This window comes from Triturus cristatus, chromosome 12, assembly GCF_964204655.1.
Source record: "Triturus cristatus chromosome 12, aTriCri1.1, whole genome shotgun sequence".
Taxonomy (NCBI): Eukaryota; Metazoa; Chordata; class Amphibia; order Caudata; family Salamandridae; genus Triturus; species Triturus cristatus.
This window is the reverse complement of record NC_140595.1, coordinates 110,307,852-110,329,764: the sequence shown is the minus strand read 5'-3', so window position 1 is coordinate 110,329,764 and position 21,913 is coordinate 110,307,852. Positions and strand designations below refer to the sequence as shown.

The window sequence follows — 21,913 nt, the reverse complement described above, 5'->3', positions numbered from 1 at the left end:
CCCTTGCCCCCCTCTCATTGCCTCTTACCACCACATCCTCACCTCGCAGCACGCGCCCTGGGTCCCCACCTGGGACTTTCTTCTCCTCCTGAGGCTTGCCACATCAGTTACCTTCCTTCAACCCCATCCTTTCTTACCCTCTTCTCCCGTCGTGCCCTTCGTCTCCCAGACGTCACCTCTAGCACCCCCGCCCTTGCCTCCCATTAGGTTACCCTCTTCTCACACCCCCTAATCTCTTTACTCAGTAATGACATGTGACTTGTTCTTCAGATTTTCCACCCTCGTGTCTCTCCCTTTCCCATTACTTAATCCTTGTCTTGTTCTCTTGCCTCTTAGCTTCTGCCTCACATTACTTCTCTTCATCTCCCACACCCTTGGACTCTTGGTCTTTCAAGCCTGGCCTCTCCTTGCCCTCTACTCACCTCTTGCCTTCCCTCCCCCTGTCCTCTTACCTCTTATGCCTGCCTCCCTCTGGCCTCCCTCGTTCTCTTGCCTGCCTCTGCTACTTATTCCTTGCTCCTTGTTTCTGGCATCCTGTGATCCCTCACTAAGCCCACCATCTCATGTACGACCTTCAATGACCTTCAGCCTCTGCTAACCTCTAATGTACCCCCATATAGCCACCAGATTCAAGCTAGCCTGGCTGATGAGGGGTGTTACCCCGAAACGGGTCCCAGGAAACTTGTTTCTGGTCCAGAGAGGACCTGGCCTGGCAGCTCGGGCTAGACTGTTCCCATGAGGCACAGGGTCAAGACTGATTTGCAGCTGGCCAGGTCTAAACTGGAATGGCATGCAAAAAAACGATGGATTTAACCCAGATCTGTGACTGGGGGGTGAATGTTTGATTAATTTAACATTCCGTCCATCATCTGTTCTTTTTGCATTTGTCTTACACTTGTGTGTGGTCTCCCTTGCCCTCTCACACCTAGATTCCATGGTCTCTCCTTAAATCCGGCCTCCCTTGCCCCTTTCTGTTCCTGTTCTCGGTTGGCCTTTCTTGGTCCCCTCACACACAGCCTGTCCTTGCCTCCTCCCCGCTTCCCACCTGCTTGCTCTTCTCCTCCACGCCCTTCTGCTCCGCCTCGGCCTGCTCAGCCCGGTCCAGCGCGTTCTCCTTGTCCAGCTTCAACATCTGCATCTTCTTCTTGATGGCCTCCATGGTTGGGTCTTGGGTTGGCGCTCGGTGGTAAGGTCGCTGGGCTGGAGGGTTGCTGGGTTAGCTGGGTGCTTGGCTCACGAGTCACTGCAAGGTGCTTGCGGATTGGATCGCTCACTGGTGGGGACAATGACCAGGCCCTGCGTGGGTTGTCGCTGCGCGCTGTGGCAGGATCCCTGTGGAGGCGTCAGCCCTACCCTCCTCCTGGGCTGGAGAGAACAGCAGATAGCGCTCGCTCAGCCTTCAGCCTCGATCGGATCCCTTGGCAGCCGGTCACTTATACCCCCTCATCAGCTGACCTGGTGCACCTGCCCATTGTGGGCCAGTCCAGCCCCCCCCCCCCTCTCTGGGCCCCCACCCATCCATTGTTCACTCTCTGGCAATGGAGGACGCCAACTGCCACTTTCAGTGACAGTGCCATATTTGGGCTCTCGGGGGACAACTGGCAGCTGGTTATAAAAAGCAATGTCCCGGATTGCTGGGGTGCTTGTGGCTGTGGGGCCTTGGCGCGCCGCCATTTTATTCTTGTTGAGCTTTTGTTTCAGTGAGGGCTCATCTTTCAGCCCCCGCTCTCCTCACGCCCTTTAAATAAACCATTTACAGGAGGCGTGAGGTACGATGCAACGGGATCTCGCAGTGAAGAGCGATTTAAGAGCAGGATGATGAGAGCTCCCTCTGAATCTGCGTCACGGCATTTTACCTCAGAGAGGGCGACGCCGCGCAAAACACCGACGCTAAGGGTGACCTCAAAATACATTCACCTCACTATGCAATAAAGTTTGTACCTCACAGCCATAAAGTCGTTACCTAAATGACACACAAGAGGTGAATAAGTTATGAGTAGGGTGACCAGATTTTAAAACCCAAAACCAGAACTTTGCACAAACATAGAAGTAGGACTAACATTTTGACAAGACCAAGGGACCAAGAAATAAATGATTGACAGCGTTCACCAACATAGAAAATTCAGCCAGTGAGGCACTATGAGGAATTAATTGCAATTTTTTACACATAGTAACGTAATTACTTTCTGCTAGTGGCTGTTAACTAATTCTGCGCCGGAATACATGGGAACGTGCCCCCGTTGTGTTCACTTGATTTAGCCCTCTACAAAAACTGTGATACATGCTAAATTGACTGCAATTAACCGGGATAGATGGTAAAAACCGGGACAATCCCTGAAAATCTTCAACACTTGATCACTAGGCATGGGGGTCCTGACATGGATTCCAATGCCAGGAGGCAGAACACGTGACATGCCGTGCTCTTTGACACTCACTAAGATATCGCCGGGTTGCCCCGTTGTACCACAGGCAGCCCCTTCACAAACCTCTTGTTTACAGAAATAGCACCAGCAGGAGGCAACACTCCCCCCCCCCTCCCCCCCCCCACAATAGCACGCATGGTCTACGCATAAATAAAACACACCACACAAATTTTGTTTGGGTAAAAAACTGCTGCAGGTTTATTACATACACCGTTATGGAATATGGTGGGTTATCTTACTGGCGATCCAAGGGCTGGCACCCATCTGGGCCGCCTGCCTGCCTGATGAGCCAAGCAGTACTGGGGCGAACCCCATCTGTGCTGCCCCTTCGGTGATCCTCTTCCCGGATCACAGTCCCTTATTACTCACGCCCCTTTCAGGGCGGAGCGTAGCAAGGCAAGCCCCCGGTTGTTCAGGCCCACAACCGCCCGAAGGACTAACGGGGCGCCGACACGGTTTTCCAGGAACCTCCCATGAGGCTCCTGGGCTCTGGCACCCCCTATGGTGCCGCACAGAGGTACCCTTCGGTACCCATTTGCTTCCAGATCGCCCTGTAACTCCGCCTGCAATGAAAAAGAACAACATTACAACATTCTATGCCTCCCCGCTGCTTCCACGCCGGGTAAGCGGTAGGGTGGGAGACGGCGTGTCTAGGGCGCAAAAGAGGAAGGACAGAGGGTGGGGGGGCCTATATACCCCCCGTTCCTCGCGCCCTGGAAATGACGCGCCCTGTGCACCGCAGCCCCTGGCTGTCAGAGTAGGGGGACTCCTCCCCAAGGGGTCTCCATACTTAGAAGAAGGGGGGTGGGCTGGTGCCTTGCTGGCACTAGAGGCCCGCCCTTCTAGGGCACCCTGCGGGCGCCAGGGCAGCCGCATTTAACATGGTTGTTAGGGCGTTGTTTACCCTCTGGTCCTACCTGATCCTCACGACCACGGAGTCCCAGGGAAGCAAAACCCAGGCCAGAGTAGTCACTACTGCCCCTGGCTGTCTGTAGTTGAAGTCCGAATTCAGCGCTTAATTTGAGCCGATGGTTTCAGGTGGTGGGCACCAGCACTCATTTTTGAAGCAGGCACTTAGTTTTCCACATCAGACTTTGGCCGAGAGCCAGAATGTGCAGGAGCGGCCCGAGCAGGTAAGAGCAGTAGGGCTTATTTTTTAGGGGGGGGAGGGAATTTGACAGACGACCACGAGGGGAAATTAAATAAATAATTAATTATTCCTCTGTATTGTATTGTATTGTAATTGCATTTATATAGCGCTTACTACCCCTGACGAGCAATTTGAGTGGTGGATATTAGACAGTTATTTGGAGTGAGAAGGATAGCGGAGGGATAGAAGGGGAAGAAAGGTTTGCATTCATATAGCACTTATTACCCCTGATGGGTGTTGAAGCGCTTTTCTGGCAAATAGCACGCCGCTCCGGAACCCATAAAGGATTAGTGTTGAAACTGTGTCGTCTGTCGAAATAATCACCTGGACCCACCGCCTCACCGCTTTCACCTGCACGGGCCGCTGCTGAACACAAAATAAGGAAAGAAAGAGGATGAAGAGAAAGATGAAACAATGGTGACAAAGGGGAAAGCTGGAATGAAAAGGAACCTGCCATAGTCAGGGCAGGGAAGGGTGGTCAAAAGAGACGAGGTGGAATAAAGACTACTCAGCCTTGGTATTCAGCACCCCAGATTTTCGAAGAGGAGGCTGCGGGCTTCTGACCAAACCTGTGGGACCCGGCACTTCCAGCTGTACAAGTGAAGCCCTGCTCGGGGTCCTGACCCACAGGGCTTAGCCATTATCAGATTGACAGGCACTATATTGTGAACAGAAGGGGTGACAGCGAGAAGCAGAGGTCGATGCAGGTAAGAGCGGCAGGGCAGTGGTGCGGGGGGGGGGGAATTTCGATAGACGAAGGAAAATTAATTATTTATTTAATTTCCCTCATGGTCGTCTGTCGGATCCCCCAGCCCAGCCTCACCACTCTTACCTGCGCGGGCCGTTCCTGACAGCGAGAGGTGCTGCAACGTCAGCAAATTAAGAGGCTCAGCAAGGAATGTGGTGGGTCATCAGCCAGCTTTTTTTTTGGGGGGGGGGGGTAGATCTTGCCTATGAGACAGTTTTCCTTATCTTATCAGGAAATCATTTTTTTTAAACCACATATAAAACCTACAGAAAGAGAGACATTTGGCCTGCAGGCTTCATCCATTGGTCTGTTAATTGTCATTCACATTTTGCCTCTCCCCACGACAACATACTACTTGGAGCAATGAGTCCCCCCGTTCTACCCATCAGCCCCCTTTACTCTGAGTGACTGCATCAAGCCTGTGCACATAGCTCACATCTACCTAAAATAGTTCCTTTCTCTTCAGTTGCAAAGCAAGCTCAAAGTGGACTTTTTAAATGTATTTAATTTTTTATATTGACTTTAAGTACTGGTTATTTATTATGCTTGTACTCCGGATGCCCAGTTAGATGGCAATTTATTTTCTACTTTTATTGCCTACTTTGTTGGTCTGGGGTAGTGAAAATATATATAATATTGATACTTAAAGGTGCTTTCAGCCAGCCTTTTTCATCCATTGATCTGGAGTTGTGTCATTCACAATATTTTCTTCAGCCCACTACAACATATAGCATAGAGCAATGGGCCAGCCCAATTCAGCCATTCGCTAAATTCAGTGAGTGTTGCATTCTGTTCCTATCCGCGCAGGGTTAATTATGACAATGCATGCTTTTTGAGACAAAAAAAATATTTTGTACTTGTTTTACATTAGTATTAGTAAGGGCCTGGCAGCTCCCACAAAAATGTTTTAAAAAACCCATAGCAAAAGAGCTGCTGGCTTTGTCAGTGCTTATTAATACCATGAAAGTGGGTAAAGGGTGAGCCCTTAGAGGGAGTGACAAGAATTCGACATACATAGTTGTGTGTCCCCACACTGCATTGTCATTCTCTTGGTGCCTGTATGCAAAGACTGCTGAGGGCAGGAAACAAAGGGCATTTGTGTGGTTGAGTGTGGGGCACAGTTGTGTCTGAGGTGCTTAGCCGGGGAAGGGGCATGGGGCTGGGGTTTTCTTTATATTAGTCGTTTTGTGGGTCGCGAACGAGTGCACCTCGATGCATGTGGTACCAGCTACAAGCTACTTGCACCATCTGCTTATTCAACTCAGACAGCTGTTTTCTCCTCCTCGCCCTCTACCAGCGCATAATCAGCATCGTTTCTAACTTAATTTCAGGCCCACACTTTACTAGTCAGTCAGAAATAGACCCTGGCACCCTGAAAGAGAAAAGCTGCCGCGCAGTACTCTGCTCCTTCACAATGCAGTAGTGTTGTATCCTGCACCTTAATATCCCATTTTACTCCTTGGTGAGTGCACCCCTGACTCCATTCGCTGTCCTGCCATGTTTTCACTTTCTGGCTCTTATACCAGTCTACAATAACCATCTTTCTAGGACTCCTTGACACAGCATTGAATTTGACAAAACACCACATAGGCAGTGGCGGCTCGCTCAGAACGGGGGTGGTTGGGCGTGGGGATTAAACAAAAAAAAAACGTGCCTTCTTTGCCACACGTCTCTCCCACCGCCGCACACCTCTCCTACTCTGCTGGAAGCACCAGGAGTACTCAGGCTTCTGGGCTCTCCCAGCCAATCACGACGCTCGCTGCAGGAGAAGCTCGTGATTGGCCTGAGCATCCTGTTTGGATGCTCAGGCAGTGCCTGGGGAGGTTGGGCATGTTCTCCACAGGGCTGTGCAACACTGCCCAATGGGGAACATGCCAAGTGCGCATGACAGTTTGACCGGCCCTAGAGGGCTGGCCAAACTGTCATGCGCACTTAGAGGAGTGCAAACCACTCCTCCCCTGCTCTGGCGTCAGGGAGCCAGCCCCGCCCGACTCCAGAAAGAAAAAGAAAATGATAATAACATCTTGTTATTATAATGTCCTTTTTCTTTTTTTCACTGCTGCAATAGTAGGGGGGCGTCGCACGTCCGGCTTAGCGGAGGAGCCGCCACTTCACATAGGGTATTGTTATATCCAAGGATTTGATTACAAGTGTCTCATTGAATTCTAATGCCCTTGCAAGCCCCGTTTTCACAGGTGTCATTGTTTATTGATAAAATGAAACCTGTACAAAAGTAGTGGGTGAAAAAGGACCAGGAAAAAGCGAGACACTTGGATACTGGTGTGGAAAGTACCAAAATCTGAATGTTATGCTCATTTTCGCAGGGAAACTCATATTTGGCGATATTTATTGCATCCCAAAAAAAGAATACCCAGGTTCACAACAATAGTGAAGCACTCGTAGTCAAGTTGCAAATGTTTTAATTTCACATGACCGGGTATCGGTGAGTCCAGTTTTTGCAAAGGGCTTGGACGGACACTTTTTGACCGTGCCCTTCTCATATACCCACTTTTAGCTCTCAGGATTGGTGTATCCCGCATATGCTTTTTGTAAATGCATTACCTAATGTGTAGATTTCCTGTAGACCCATAGTGTGGTAGAACTTCTAGTTTCAAATTCTATGTAACATCCTCAATGCAACCCCTTGTCGTATACAATATCGCTGGGCATCCTTGGCAACTTGTTTAATGCATCTCTAAAAGTAATATAACACATGTGAATGTGTGTCCTTCATTCAAGCAATCAGAACAAACAGTACCTATTTAAAATTTATCATACATTCCCCAGTTAGAATCCTCAACCAAGGCAGTGGAACCTGTGGAGGATGGATAGCGTGTCTTCGAATGAACCCCTGTGCCCAGTCGGACCTGCAATCCCCCTGACCGACCCCCCCCCCCCAACCCCCCAGCGCCTTGAAAACCTCACGGGTGAGTAGCCATGCTTAACAAGCACTGATTGATTGATTGATTGATTGATTAAGATGCAAAACTGATAGATGCCACATGATTTTTAGTTTCTATTGATGAATTTTAATATTATTGATGTCATGATGCTTTATTATTTTAAAGATTTTATAAGAGATTGTAAATATGTTATAAATGTTTCATGCTTTTATGAGTTTTTTACCTCGAATAAAGCAATAAAATGAAATGAAGATAGATGCCACACACAATTTGATGTGCTGTCCAGAATCTGTTGCAAGCCCTCCAATGTCAGTGGAAGAAATCTTCCAGCCTACATGACAGACTCTTACCAGCGACTGAGAAGATCTACGAAACACCCAGTAAGAAGGTGAAAAGACACCAGTCTTGAAACCAGTCTTGCAAAAGAGGAAGTGAGGAAGGTCTGTTTGACAGACGATAAGGAAAGAGGAAGGACTATTCGGTGGAGGGTGATGAGGAGAAGGGAAATAGAGATGACATATTTGTGCTAAATTTCTCCAAAGAATGATACTTTTATTTTTCGATCCTGCTAATTGGCACATGCCTATATGCAGTAGGTAAAATAGAGAGAAGGGAGGGGAGATCCAGAGAGAAACAGCTCCTTTTGGTATCCTAAGTGTGGGGGTACCACCAGGGGCAGCTCCCCCGCAATGCCGGGGGAGCATTGCCCCACTGGCTCACAGCCAGCAGGTGAAAATAAAATGATTATCTATAATAGTTTTATTTTTCATTTGCAAGCTCTGAGCCAGCATGTGCAGAGAGGCGCAGGGACGGGGCATGGGAGGGGGGAGGAGGAGTGCTATGTGCACTTCTAAGTGTGCATGTGTGTTTCGCCGGCCGTCTCAGGCCGGCCTAACACGCGTGCACACTTAGGTTTCCCCGGCCCGTTGCATTGAACAGCCAGACTGGAGAGACGGCACAGACTCCCTGGTCTGAGTGGAGTGTCTTTTCAGCCTGCTCAGGCCAATCCCCACGCTGCTCTCATAGCATGAGAGCAACGCGGGGATTGCACAGGGAGCCTAATGCTGCCCCAGTACCTGCTGGGACCAGGAAGGTTCGAGGTGCGACGTGGAAGGTTGCAGCCAGCTACAGGTAGGTGTTTTTTGTGGTTGTTATTATTAACACCCCCTTCGGGCTCCAACGCGCCCCCCCCCCCACCACCTTACCACTTCATGGTGTCGGCTGCCACTGGGTACCACGCATTGTTACAGAGAGTCCACGGGCAATAAACTGGGTGCAGAGCATTTTGGAAATTTGGAAAGCAAATGGAATGCTGGTTTTGGCTACTTGTATTTTTGATCACATGCATCACCCGTGGCCTGTGAGAAAACACGTCAGCTAGATTTTTTTTAACATCCTAAGGTACTCATCCTTAGGTGCTAGACCTTCCCCACCATGACAGGCTAGCCAGGAGATTATTCTGAACATGAACTTTGTTCATTTCTTTTCACAACACATATTACTTTCCTTCACACTTCCTCACACAGGAACATACCCCTTCAGAGACTTGACCCGCAGCTTTGCTTCATTGATCCTGAGCAGGGAAGCATCACACATGTATATGTTTTCTATACGTTTGGGGTGCCCAAGGTGATGAACTGGATGCTGTTCATTTGCAAAATTAGGAAAGCAACTGGAAGCGAAATGCCGGTACAGGCTACCTATGTTTTGGCCACAGGTTTCCACCCTAGGCAGTATAGATACAGACCGCAATCATTTAGGCGGGAGCTTAACCAGGCCCAAATACTGCAGCTGCCCACATGCCAAAAATCAACCTAACTCCAGGCTTCTTTCTTGTGCTTTCCAATGCTGCATTCTGCACCTTTCATGTTCTGGGCAGTATATGATTCAGCTACCATTTAAGTAATAGAGGTGTGGGAGGGCAGGATGGTGGGACATTGGCTTTTATCTTTTGAATGTATCTGTGTTGGACTTCCTATCATAAGTCAGCATCCACAAAATCACAAATCACCTGGTGGTATAGGTAATCTGAATTTCAGATGGTACAAATGCCCCCTAAGCCTAAACTCAGATTCCTGAATAAATGAAATAAAAATATATTTCATTTCAAGTTTTCATTAACCCCAAATATCTTTTCAATATATTTTTTTTTGTTAAGTGATGCATTTTTGGTACACAGTGAAAAAACATTGTAAACCATGGCACGATTACTGGCTTTGGGTATCGTGGGCTTTTGAAAAAATGAGAACTAGGCAAGGGCAGCTTCTTCATTTGAGCAGAGGAGTGTCCCCCCCCCCAGTGGGCACATCAAAATTGACTAATAACATTGCAATAAAGTGATTTTATTACCATTATGTTTTCTGCTCTGCCAGCCGCCGGAGCGGAGTGTCAGGGCATTGTTGGGCGGGGCCATTGCTGCGTTGCAGACTGGGAGCATGAAGGAGTGCGCCTGGCTACACCAGTTAACTGCGCATGTCACTTTGGCTCGATGTCTTGCATCGGCCAGCCTGGCATGCGCAGTTTAAACTTCTCGAGTCCGAGCTGTTATACAGCCGGGTGGATAGACAGCACAGGCCCCTAGTACCAGCATTAGCGGTGAGATCCAAACAATCCCAGCGCTGCTCCCATGCTGGGGACCAGCATAAGAGCAGTGTCGGAACTGGTTAGGGGAGGTGGATCGGGAACATCACCCGGGCCCTGCTTGGAGAACTGGAGAAAGCAGAAGCACCAGAACACTAGTGCAGGGCTCTCAAGCACTTTACAATCTCCCAGAGTCCCGGCTCGACGCTCGTGCCTAAACAGATCACTGACTCTGCCAGAGGTTCCCTCTGCACGCTTCCGGGCTCTGGTGCACGCTCAGGACATCAGCGGCAGGGCTGTACTGGGAACAGCAACCAGCCCTGGCAGATTGCTGCTCGACCGGCCCTGGGAGCGGGGAGGGGGGGTGCTAGTAAGAGGCTTTTGTTACAGGGGGCCGATATTGCACCAAAACTGGCACCCACGGCCACAAAACCGGTCCCCACCCCTCCAGCTTACCGGGGAAATACCCAGTTACTGCTGCAGCCAGTCCAGCCCTGATCAGAAGAGATTTGTGGGTTTTAAAACATCCAGGTGCATGCCGAAAGGGAGCCGACCTACACGTATTCCATGTTCCATACTGCCAGATTTTTTCCTACAATTATTGAAGGGGGACATTTACTCCAGCAAGTAAGAACAGTTAAACTCCACTGTGGTGCTCTAAGTCTGGTGTTTGTAGTTATGCAGGCTTTGTATAGCACCAGCCTATTAAGAAAGCACATGCCGTGCATAGCATTTATCTGTATACATATTTCTGGGTTTTGTAAAGCGCCACACTTTAACTTTAGATACTTCAGGGCACCGAGAGTGATTGTAAAAAGACAGCCTCTTGTAGGGACAGGTATGGTTTGAGTCAGATCTGGTGGGGTGCCACTATGATTAGTAGTGGTCACTGTTCTGTGCAGGGTGGTCACTGTTCTGTGCAGGGTGGTCACTGTTCTGGGTAGGATGGTCACTGTTCTGTGCAGGGTGGTCGCTGTCCTGTGCAGGGACATTACTGTTCTGTGCAGGGTGATCACTGCTTTGTGGAGGGAGGTCACTGTTCTGTGCAGGGTGGTCGCTGTCCTGTGCAGGGACATTACTGTTCTGTGCAGGGTGATCACTGCTTTGTGGAGGGAGGTCACTGTTCTGTGCAGGGTGGTCGCTGTTCTGTGCAGGGTGGTGACTGATCTGTGCAGGGTGGTCACTGTTCTGTACAGAGAGGTCACTGTTATGTGCAGGGTAGTGCAGGGTGGTCACTGTTCTGTGAAGGGTGGTCACTGTTCTGTGCAGAAATATCACTGTTCTGTGCAGGGTGGTCACTGTTCTGTGCTGGGTGGTCACTGTTCTGTGCGGGGAGGTCACTGTTCTGCGCAGCGTGGTCACTGTTCTGTTCAGGGAGGTCACTGTTCTGTGCAGGGTGGTCACTGTTCTGTGCAGGGAGGTCACTGTTCTGTGCAGGGTGGTCACTGTCCTGTGTGGGGTGGTGAATGATCAGTGCAGGGTGGTCATGGTGACTGATCGGTGCAGGGTGGTCACTGTTCTATGCAGGGAGGTCACTGTTCTGTGCAGGGTGGAATCCTTTGGATAATAAACTGACCATTTTTAATACCGGTGAGGACTTCAAAAGGCTTGGTCCTCGACAGCGTAATTCACCTCACTCCAGGGGATCTAACTGACCTGGAAACACCCCCTGACTGTCAATTATTATTGACATCCTGGGATGCCTGCCTGGCACCAGGACTAGGTTACTCCCTTTCGTCCTGAAGAAGACTCGCAAGCGGAGGTTTAAGTCACCCTCTACGCACTAGTCGGGTCGAAACGTCGACGCTCCCCATCCACCCAGGGCCTGTACTGCGTTTCATCCCTACTGTCTGATGATGCATTTATGCACCTACAAAAAACTATAAAAAATGTTGTAAATAATTTACTTAGGACGGGCCGCTTTGTACTGGTCTCTTTACCAGTTCGTTATCAAAATATTGAAAAGTGTGTAAATTCTGAACTTAGTGACTTCCACTTCTCCTTATCCATCACGAGCACACCCCTCCTCCACCCCCTTCTTAAGAAACCCTTCAATTATCTTAATGACAAATAATTTACGTTTTCAATCAACTTTGAGTAAACTTATGTATATAAAATGAATATACTGAACTAAAAGTGTTTGGCGCATCTTTTGTTTCATATTCATTGTATGTCTTGAACTATTCCTTTTCCGCTTCCAGGATATATAGTTTTTTTTTTTTTTTTCAATTTCTTTTCCCAAATTTTATTTTGAAATTTTAAGACAAAAATAAAAAAAATAAAAAAGAACATACAGCTGTATTTCAAGGAGCGACATTTCGTATATATATCAACATAGGCGATACATAGAAGGCTGGACGGAGGCATAAATAACACAGTCCCTGCAGGGGAGACCTGGACAGCAACACAAACCCAGTGTAAAGCAGTATCTATAAATCGGACCCAAAGAGGCCTTTGCAGGGGGGGACCGACCCCTCTGGGGGGGGGGGGGGAGGAGGATCTCTCATTCCATACTCCCCCCATTCACACACTCCCACGCCAGGCCGAATGGAGACCCACACCCCAAGAGCAACCAGTACCAGCCCACTCCGGAAACAACCTCGGGCAGCTACCCTCCAGGCTATATAGTACCCTAGCACAAGTTCACTCAGCAGCCTGACAGCCATCCGGGGACGTCGTTCCAGCAAGTAGATAACATTGTAGAGGGGCCCATATATCAGCGGGCCGCGCCGTAGGCGGCATAAGCTCAGAGTACGTACGGATCTGATCTTGACAGTAAACAAGATCTCGCACCCAGTCCTTGAATTTTGGGGCTCTGCCTCTGCCCCAGCGACACGCCACTCTCCTCTTCGCCAGCAGAAAGGCAAGCGCGATGAATTTGCGGTGCGCCGCTTGTATAGGCTCTACGTAACCCAACAGGGCCAGGAGAGGGGAGGGCAACAATACTGTGTTGATCATCTTTGAGAGCGCCTCAAACACCTGGCACCAATAGCGGTGAACTGCATCGCACGTCCACGCCAGGTGAAGAAAGTCCGCACCTGGAGCCCGGCATCTGTCGCATCTATCATCCTCACGAAGCTGATATCTGTGAAGTCTGGCCGGCGTGTAATAGAGCCTATGAAGGTATTTGTAATGTATAATCCTAAGGCGGCTACTAGAGGAGACGCGGCCAGTCTGCATCAAGCAGAATTGCCACTGTTTATCTGTCAACGGGGCCTGCAGCTCATGGTCCCATTTCTCCCTGGCCGCCAACTGTGGCGCCTGTGTGGAGGAGTGGACCAATCGGTATATTTTAGAGACGAGCTTAGCTGGAGAGTCATCACTCAGTATACGATGCAGCGGAGCCAGATGCGGGGGCTCCTGGGGGAAGCAGGGCATGAGAGCCCTCAGCCCCTGCCGAAGGCGGAGGTATAGAAAAACATCGAGGGGAGTAGGCTGGATGTTGGCATACATATGCTCCATGGACCGGAATGTGCCGTTGTGGTACAGGTCACCCCACGTCTTCACGTGGATAGCGTGAAGTAATTTCCGGAAGCCTGTCTCCTGCAACAGGGGCATGCTTGGGTGGTAAACCAGAGGCAGGAGCGGTGCGTACACCATGTCCAGGCCTAGGGTGGCAGCCAGTCTAGTCCACGCGGTCACCGTACTGATCAATGTTGTGGGCGTCTTATCTCTGCCTGTCACTGGGATGTACAACGCGCCTTCTATGGGAATAGGGTGTGCCAGCCAGTGTTCAGCCGCTAGCTGCGGCATATATCGAGGCTGCCGCATCCAAAAGTAGGCATAGTGCGCCTGGGCTGCCTGATAATAGAGCTCAAAGTTGGGAATGCCGAAACCTCCCTGATCAAATGGCTTGATCAGGATGTCCCACTGGAGTCGAGGTGCCCTACCGCCCCAGACTAATCTGATAAGCTCCGAGCGGAGTTGTCGAAAGAAAAAGGCACCAGGATAAAAGGGAATATTCAAAAAAAGGTACAGCAGCTGCGGCAAGATTACCATCTTAATCAATGAGGACCTGCCAGCCATTGAAAGAGGTAAAGTAATCCACCGAGTGATGGAATCCGTAATGCGGGACAGTGCCGTCCCATAGTTAGCCCGCATGAGTTCGTCTCTGTTTTTTTCAACACGGATGCCCAGGTATTTAAAGTCCCCCTCACACCAGGTAAGGGGGAAATCAGGCACGAATCGCCCAGTGGAGGCCGTCAGGGGAAATAAACAAGACTTGCTCCAGTTGATCTGGATACCGGAAATCATGCCAAACCGAACGAATTCCCTGAGGATCGGGTTAAGATTTTCTTTCGGGTCCCGCACGTAGAGGGTGATATCATCGGCATACATGGATATTAGTATCTGCCTCTGGAAGCATCTCAACGCTTTGTCGCGATGATGTTGCCGCAGTTTGGCCGCCAGAGGCTCCATGGCCAAAGCAAATAGCAGGGGCGAAAGGGGGCAACCCTGTCTGGTGCCCCTGGTAATAGGGAAGGCAGGAGACATCCTACCATTCACTAACACTTTGGCCATAGGGGCGGTATACAATAACTTAATCCACGAGATGAATACGGTCGGGAATCCCATGCGCCCAAGGACTTGGAACAGATAATCCCATTCGAGGGAGTCAAAGGCTTTCGTGGCGTCTAGGAACACGGCGGCCATGGGCAAATCGTCATGTACAGAGTGAAGGATTGAGAAGAAGGTACGCAGATTATGGGACGTAGCCCTACCTGGCACAAAACCGGCCTGGTCGGGCAGTATCAAGTTGGGGAGTAACAGATTGATGCGATTGGCGATGAGCTTGGCTAAAATTTTCACATCACAATTAAGGAGGGAGAGAGGCCGGTAGGAGTCGCAGTCACTGGCCTCCTTCCCCGGTTTGAGGAGCGATGTGATGAGGGCCATGCGCATCAAGGGGGGAGATGACCCACCTCCAACGCATCCTCGTAGACTTCTCTCAATACCGGGGCCATAAAGTCAATATAAGTTTTGTAAAATTCAATGGGTATCCCGTCTAGTCCGGCAGTCTTGCCCGACCTCATCTGCATAATGGCCTCCCTCACCTCGTCCAGCTCAAAGGGGGAGCTCAGAAACTCCCTTTGCGTGTCGCCAAGCCATCCCAGGGACACATCTTCGAGGTAATCATGTAGTTGGAGCTCTCCAACCCTAGTTGACGCATACAGCACACTATAGTGGGCCACAAACGCGTTGAGGATATGTGCGGTATCACTGTAACGTGCGCCGTCCGCCCCGACAATCTCCATGATCGTATTAGGCGGTCGTGCTAGCCTCATTGTCGCAGCCAAGGCTTTCCCTGGCCTCTCCCCCTCACCGTAACTCCGGGCAACCCAGTACTTGCCTCGAAAGTTTGCCTCCCGGCCGGCCTCCGCAGTATACTCCGAGATTTTTTCCCGAATACTCGCCAACGTGGCATCATCAGGGCCGCCCGCCAGCGACGTCTCCAGCGTCTTAAGATCAGCCTCCAAGGTGCGCAGGCGCGCCATAATACTCTTCAGGACCCCTGACCCCTTGGCAATGCACAGACCCCGCAGGGTCACTTTGAAAGCATCCCAAATGGTCTCAACGTCCTGCACTGAGTCCTTGTTACGCTTAAAGAAAGCCAAGCATTCCTCCCGTAGCTCCTCTTGAAAAAGGGTGTCAAGGAGCATCGTGGGCTGCAGCCGCCAGGCCGCCAGAGGGGGGCCGAGCTCTGCCGCCCTCAATGTGACCCGTACCGGCGCGTGGTCCGAGAAGGTTCTCGGAAGGTGTCTCGCTCCAACCAGTGCCGTATGAAAGTGTGGGGTCAGGAGGACATAATCGAGCCTGGCCCAGGAACGCGCCTGCGCCGTGAAGTGAGTACCCTCATGGCCATCCGCATGGAGGTGCCTCCATGCGTCAATCAGCCTGTGCTCCGCCATGATTTCCAGACGTGCCTCCCGGGCCCGCGTATAATGATGCGAGGCTGGGTGAGACCTGTCCAACGTCGGGGCAAGCGTGACATTGAAATCTCCCCCCCATATGAGGTGCTGCGTACCCACACCGATTATATCCGCACCGAGGTCAATGAAGGAGGCAGGGTCATCCACGTTGGGACCGTAGCAGCAGGCCAAAGTAACCATTCTGTGTCCTAGTCTACCCCACATCAGGCAGTATCGGCCCTGGGCATCGCTTTTCGTACCCGCTAGAACGAAGGGGACATTCCTTTTAACTAATATGACTACACCTCGAGAGTATGAGGAGTAAGAAGAGAAGGCAGAGTACTTCGCCCATCTATTAGCAAAGGTAGGGGCCGCCCGCGCCCGGAAGTGGGTCTCCTGAAGAAACGCAATGTGTATGGCGTGGCGATCTAAGTAGGACAGGATGTGTCTACGTTTTCTAGGGTCCCCCAGGCCTCTGACATTCCACGTGAGTACATTTAAATCAGCGTCCCCCATAGCCAGGTCAGCACAGAACAGGCAGGCAATGCAACGGTAAAGGGGCCTCTCTCAGTCAACCCACCTCCGCCGCGCGCGCCATCCACTCTACACACCGCTCGACGAACCACCATCATTTCACAGTCTACAACAACGGCCAGGCCAGGGCAATATCCACCTACAACAAGTGTGCACACTCCCCGTCCCGCCGGGGGGCATTTCCGCAACCGCCCAGCAAGAGCTTGAGACATTTTCATGAATGACAACATCCTGAACACAGCTGTACCAAACAGAACAACACCATTAAGAAATATCCCCGGACTCCCACCCACCCAGGCTGCCTGCACCAGCATAACCCCCGCCCCAAGCTTTAGTACCGAGCCATGGGGAGAAGCGAAGCCCCTAATCCCACAGAGCCTCGAACTGGGACCCCACCCTATCGCCCAGAAACCAGTCCCACAACGCTCCAGGGTTAAGGAATTCCACAAAGCCCCGAGTCCCCTCACCCCACCCCCCACCCACTGAAGCAACCCCAACTCGCCAGAAATGTCTACCCCCCCCCCCCACCCGTCAGTACCATCAAAAGGCTCAACAGGAGCAACTCAGTCATTGAAGTCAATGGGGTACACCCTACGGGGGTCATCCAAAGGGCACACAGATCCACCCATTACTGCCCATATCCCACCATAGTCACAGAGGGAGGGAGAAGGGTGGTGCCTGGCATACATTACCGATCCCCGACCAGCACACGACCAGGGCAGCTCGCTCAGTCTTGACGCCGCCCATCAAGAGGGCCTGTAGCGGCGGGCAACCAGGGAAAACACAGAGGAGCCGCCCATTGATGTAAGGGAATGATCCCGGTGACCCACAGGCTAGCAGTCAATGTTCGTTCTCTTGGGCCACATCCTCCTCGTCAGGCCGTTCGTGTCGCACTCTCCGCAGGGATTTCAAAAAGTCCTCCACCTGTTGCGGGTTCATGAAGAAATGCTGTTTCGCTTGATGGGTGACCCGCAGCTTCGCCGGATAAAGCAACGCATAGTCAATTTGGAGAGCTCGCAACTTTTTCTTAACTTCAACGAATTTACGACGCTGTTCCTGAACAACAGGCGTGAAGTCTGGGAAGACGGTAAAGCTGACACCTTCGCATGATAGGTTCTGGTTCAAACGCGCAGCCCGCAGCGCAGCATCTCGGTCGCGGTAGTTTAGGAGTCGCGCGATGATGGGCCTAGGTGGGGCACGCGGACGCGGTCGTGGTCCGAGTGAGCGGTGCGCCCTCTCCACGATAAACTGTTTAGAGAAGGCTTCCGAGCCAATGGAGGCGATGAGAATCCTTTCCACGTATTCCTCCATGCGCCCTGTATTGGTGGACTCTGGCACACCTACTACGCGAATATTATTACGCCGGCTGCGGGCCTCTAACTCCTCATTCTTTGCAGCTATAATCCGCAGGACACTGTCCATTTTCGTTAACTGCGTGGAGTGGGAAGCAGTCGCATCCTCGTTCCCCGAGATCCGCCGCTCGGCCTCCGTGAGACGCTCTTCATGGGCATCGATTTTCTGTGCGAACGCATCCATACGCGAAGAGAGACGGTCCACCTTATCCACAACAGTGGCGAAGCCCTGCCTCATCTCCCGCATCATCTGTTGCATATCCATTGGCGGTGAGGCCGTGTCCACGACGGGCACCGGGGGGGCCTGTGCGCCACCAGCATCTTGCGCACTCCGCAGCCCAGCCTTTACAACCGGGGCAGTAAAGGACAGCTTCGACTGTTTATTATCATGCTTGCCCATCGTGGGCTCGTGGTAGGGGGCCGCCCCACAACCCAGAAGAGCCAAGGTCGCCCCCGTCTCAGGCAAGTCAGGAACCGGGGCTCACAACGGGCAGTTCAGCCCCCGTCGGCACCGAAGCAGGCGACGGACCCACCCAGCAGCGCAGGAGCAATCCAGGAAGGGAGCTTCTTGTCTGTCCACACCCTCACAGGGGCAGAACCGGTCAGCGCTCCGATGCGGACCTCGGCCGCCAACACTCAAAAAGGAGGCAGTCCCACGACGATTCACCCCCACGCCAGGAATTACAGCAGGCTAACAGCAGGGGGCTCCCCCAACAGAAGCAAGGAGCTGCGTGGGGGGTGTTCAGGAGCAATCCCCAGGGGGGCCCCAGCAGCGGCGGAGTCCTGGTCAGTGCAGCACCAGGGCGCCGCAACGCATCTTGCTTCAGCCACCAGTCCCGCCGAAGTCGCGGCCCAACTCCACCTCCACCAGGTCCCAGGGCGCTGACGCAGCGTTGTCCAGCAGGAAGGGCCACCAACCTGCCAGGGGGCCCAGACTCGTAGGCAGCGAGGGGTCTGATGCACCTCCGGCGGCGAAGCAGCCAAAGCACAGGTACAGCGTCGGGGGAGGGGGGGGGGGATACCATCCAATTCCACCCCAATCAGCGCGGTCAATCCAGGATGGGGGGGGGGGGCGACTCACCCCCCACGCCACTCAGGGAGACCCCTCCGGCCCTCAGCACAGTCAGACCATCAAGCACAGGACCCAGGACTAGTCCGGAGCCCCTCCGTCCTTCGTCGCCTCCTTCTTACAGGCCGCCTCCTAGCTCCCAGCTCCAGAGATCGCCGCGACTGCAAGGGACAGGCCGGGGCCTACCCGCCTCGCGGTCAGCACCGGGATCGCGTAGTGCTGGATCCCGGCCGCCGCCACCACCACCACCACGCAGCAGCCTTTGTCCCGGCGAAACTTGCGGTGCCTCTTTCTCAGTCCCCGAGAGTCTCGCGGCTCCCAAACTTCGATCGGAGCCGCGGGGGGACAGCCTCTACCTGTACCTCTGGTCGCGGTCCGGCAGGCGATCGGTTACAGAGGATAATTGTAGGATATTTAGGCCAGGCAGCAGGAGCCTCACTCGAGTGCGGCCATACTGCGTGCGCGCCCTCTAGCGCCCCTCCAGGATATATAGTTGCATTCCAAATTGTATTGATTACTAGTGGTTGACTGATATGGCGACAGACATATGATAAATTGTAACTTGATTTTCCAAAATTCAATCACGGACCAATTTTTTTATTTCGCATTGTTCCCAGGTCTTATGCCGATTATTGGGGTTACCCCATTATTTTGTAATGGAGCTTTATGAAAGAAGCAGAGGAAACCGGTAAATGAATTTTGAGTCTGCGTGTACGCATGCATTTGGGTACATCTGTGTAAATATTGCTATTCATGTGTGTAGGTGCAAGCATGGGCCTACTTTGTGCTGTGTCTAAGTCACACTCAAATCCTTGGCAGACTGTGTCCTGTTTGGTGGATGGCTGTCTCTTCCCTGATATATATGCCCATCCACGTTATCCCATGGCGTACACCGGCGGTCTCTGAGAGGCACGGTGATGCCCATTCCTGGCATGAGTGACCCTTGCATAATGTAAGCCCTCGTGTGAATAGTGTGGGCCTTGCTGGCATAAACCTAACATCATTGGTATATTATAGACAGCCTTGCATTAGAGGTTCCTTTCCATGTGTTATGGTGGCCCTGGTATCATAGTGCCTATAAATGGCATATTGTAGGCATCCTGGGGAAAAACAGCTGCCAAGGACATCCTTGGATTAGGGTATTCATTTTGGCAGAATGAAATTCCTGGGGGCGAGCACTGGCATTTAAGGGGCAGTCAATTGGAGGTGGATTTACTGTTTTTTTATTTTTTATTTTAAATGTTTTATATAGCGCTAGCTTGACCCGTAGGTATCAGAGCGCTTTACATACATACTGTAAAGAAAAACAGACTGAAATTGCATTACATAGTAGGCAGGTAGTAAGGAAGCAAAACCTGGGATAGAAAAAAATACAGCATGGAAGATAAGGTGGTTAACACAGTCCGGTCACCAACTATCCTTGAATGTCAAGCGAGAGGAGTAAACTTGGATATTGAAGTCTAGGTTAGTTGACGTTGGTCAGGAAAGTATTTGTTAAGGAGATGGATTTGCAGGTCCCTTTTGAAACAGGAGAAGGAGGGGTTGCATCTGAGGACTCTAGGGAGAGCGTTCCACATCCTGGGAGCGTTGCCAAAGAACGATCGGTATTGTGCGGTTTTCTTTTTCAATTTCGGAGGAATAAGAAGGAGTGAGTTGTAGCTTCTCAGCATTCTGGATTGACCTGCTCTTACCAGTTTGTTGTTCAGGTAGTTAGGGGCCGGAGAGTGAAGGGTTTTGTGTGTGATGCAGGCCAGTTTGTAAATACACCTCCCTTCCATGGGAAGCCAGTTAAGGCAGTTGAGCGCTGGAGTGATGTGATCAAATCTTTTTACTCCAGATACGAGTCGAGCGGCCATGTTCAACACTGCCCTTAGAGGGGATAGGTGAGCTTTTGGAGTCCCTGTTAGGATGGCGTTCCCGTAGTCGATTTTAGAGAGAACTATGGATTGGACAACAGTCTTGAGGTCATCATGGGGAAGAAAAGGTTTCAATTTCTTGAGCTGTTTTAGAGAGAAAAGAGCACTTTTTGCAGTTTTTAATGTGGGCCTCCAAAGATAAGTTCTTGTCAAGGGTGATGCCTAGAGACTTAACTGAGTCGGATAGGACGATGGGGCAGTTTAGGGTGACCAGATTCTTGAGCCACTCTGGGATTGGACGATGGTTGCTTTTTGGAGAGAATAGAATTAGTTCTGTTTTATCTGGGTTGAGCTTTAAGTGGTTAGCGTTGAACCAAGTTTGGATCTCGGTTAGAGTGGCATTGAGGAGTTGGATGTCGCCGGGAGACTTGATTTTGAAATAGATTTGGGTGTCATCAGCGTAAAGGTGGTAATTCACTCCAGCTTTTTTCAAGATGATTGTGAGGGGCTCCATGAAAAGATTGAAGTGTGCCGGGGAGAGGATCGAGCCTTGTGGGACCCCAAGTGTGACTTTTGTTGGCTTCGAGAGACAGGAGTTGATTTTAATTTGTTGCGAGCGGTGTTGAAGGAAGGAGGTGAACCATTTTAGTACTGTGCCATTGATGCTGGAGCGCTTTGACAAGGTCTCCAGAAGCGCTGGATGATTTACTGTGTCGAATGCCGCAGATAGGTCAATAAGGATGAGTAGGCAGGCATCACCTTCATCTAAAGGCTTGTGAATATCGTCAGAGACGTTGAGCATAGCTGTTTCCGTGCTACAGCCTTTCCTGAATCCTGATTGAAAGGTGTCGAGGAGGTTGAACTCATCAATGTGTTTGTTGAGTTGGTGGAGAACGCATTTCTCCAATGTTTTTGCAAGGAATGGGAGGTTGGAGATAGGTCTGAGGTTGTTGAGATCATTAGGGTCTGCCCCTGGTTTTTTGAGAATGGGCGTGATTTGTCCAAGTTGAAGGGAGTCTGGGACACAGCCTGAGGTGAGAGAGGCATTGATGATTTTTGTCCAGAAAGGGGAAATGGTGTGGTTAAGTTATTTTATGATTGTGGATGGGATGGGGTCCATAGTGTGGGAGGAAGGTTTTAGGTTAGAAATTATACTGAAAACCTCATTTTCTGACATTAGCTCAAAGTCGGACCAATGCGCATTGTTTTTTAGCTGGAGGCAGACCTGATTGTCCTTGGTAAGAACTCTTTCTAAATGATCAGGGGTGGTTATAGTGGGGCGGCAGGTTAAGAGGGAAGGAGGGTTAGAGGTTTGGATGAAGGATTGATCAATTTTCGAGACTTTATTAGTGAAGAAGGTGGCAATTTCTTCACAACGCTCATTGGTGG

General features: G+C 51.0%; 1 protein-coding gene across 5 annotated transcripts in view; it reads right to left on the bottom strand.

Moving 5' to 3' along the window:
- The window catches only part of TPM3 (tropomyosin 3), an 88,690-nt gene extending 87,279 nt beyond the window's left edge, over positions 1–1,411 (bottom strand). For 2 of the 5 annotated variants that reach the window (XM_085638350.1, XM_085638351.1), the window contains exon 1: positions 1,046–1,411. In XM_085638350.1, coding sequence (XP_085494476.1) covers positions 1,046–1,159 — 114 coding nt within the window. In that variant the 5' untranslated portion in view covers positions 1,160–1,411. The remainder of the gene's footprint in view (positions 1–1,045) is intronic. The other 3 variants (XM_085638349.1, XM_085638347.1, XM_085638352.1) reach the window with 2 other exon arrangements.
- Between the last annotated feature and the right edge of the window lie 20,502 nt (positions 1,412–21,913).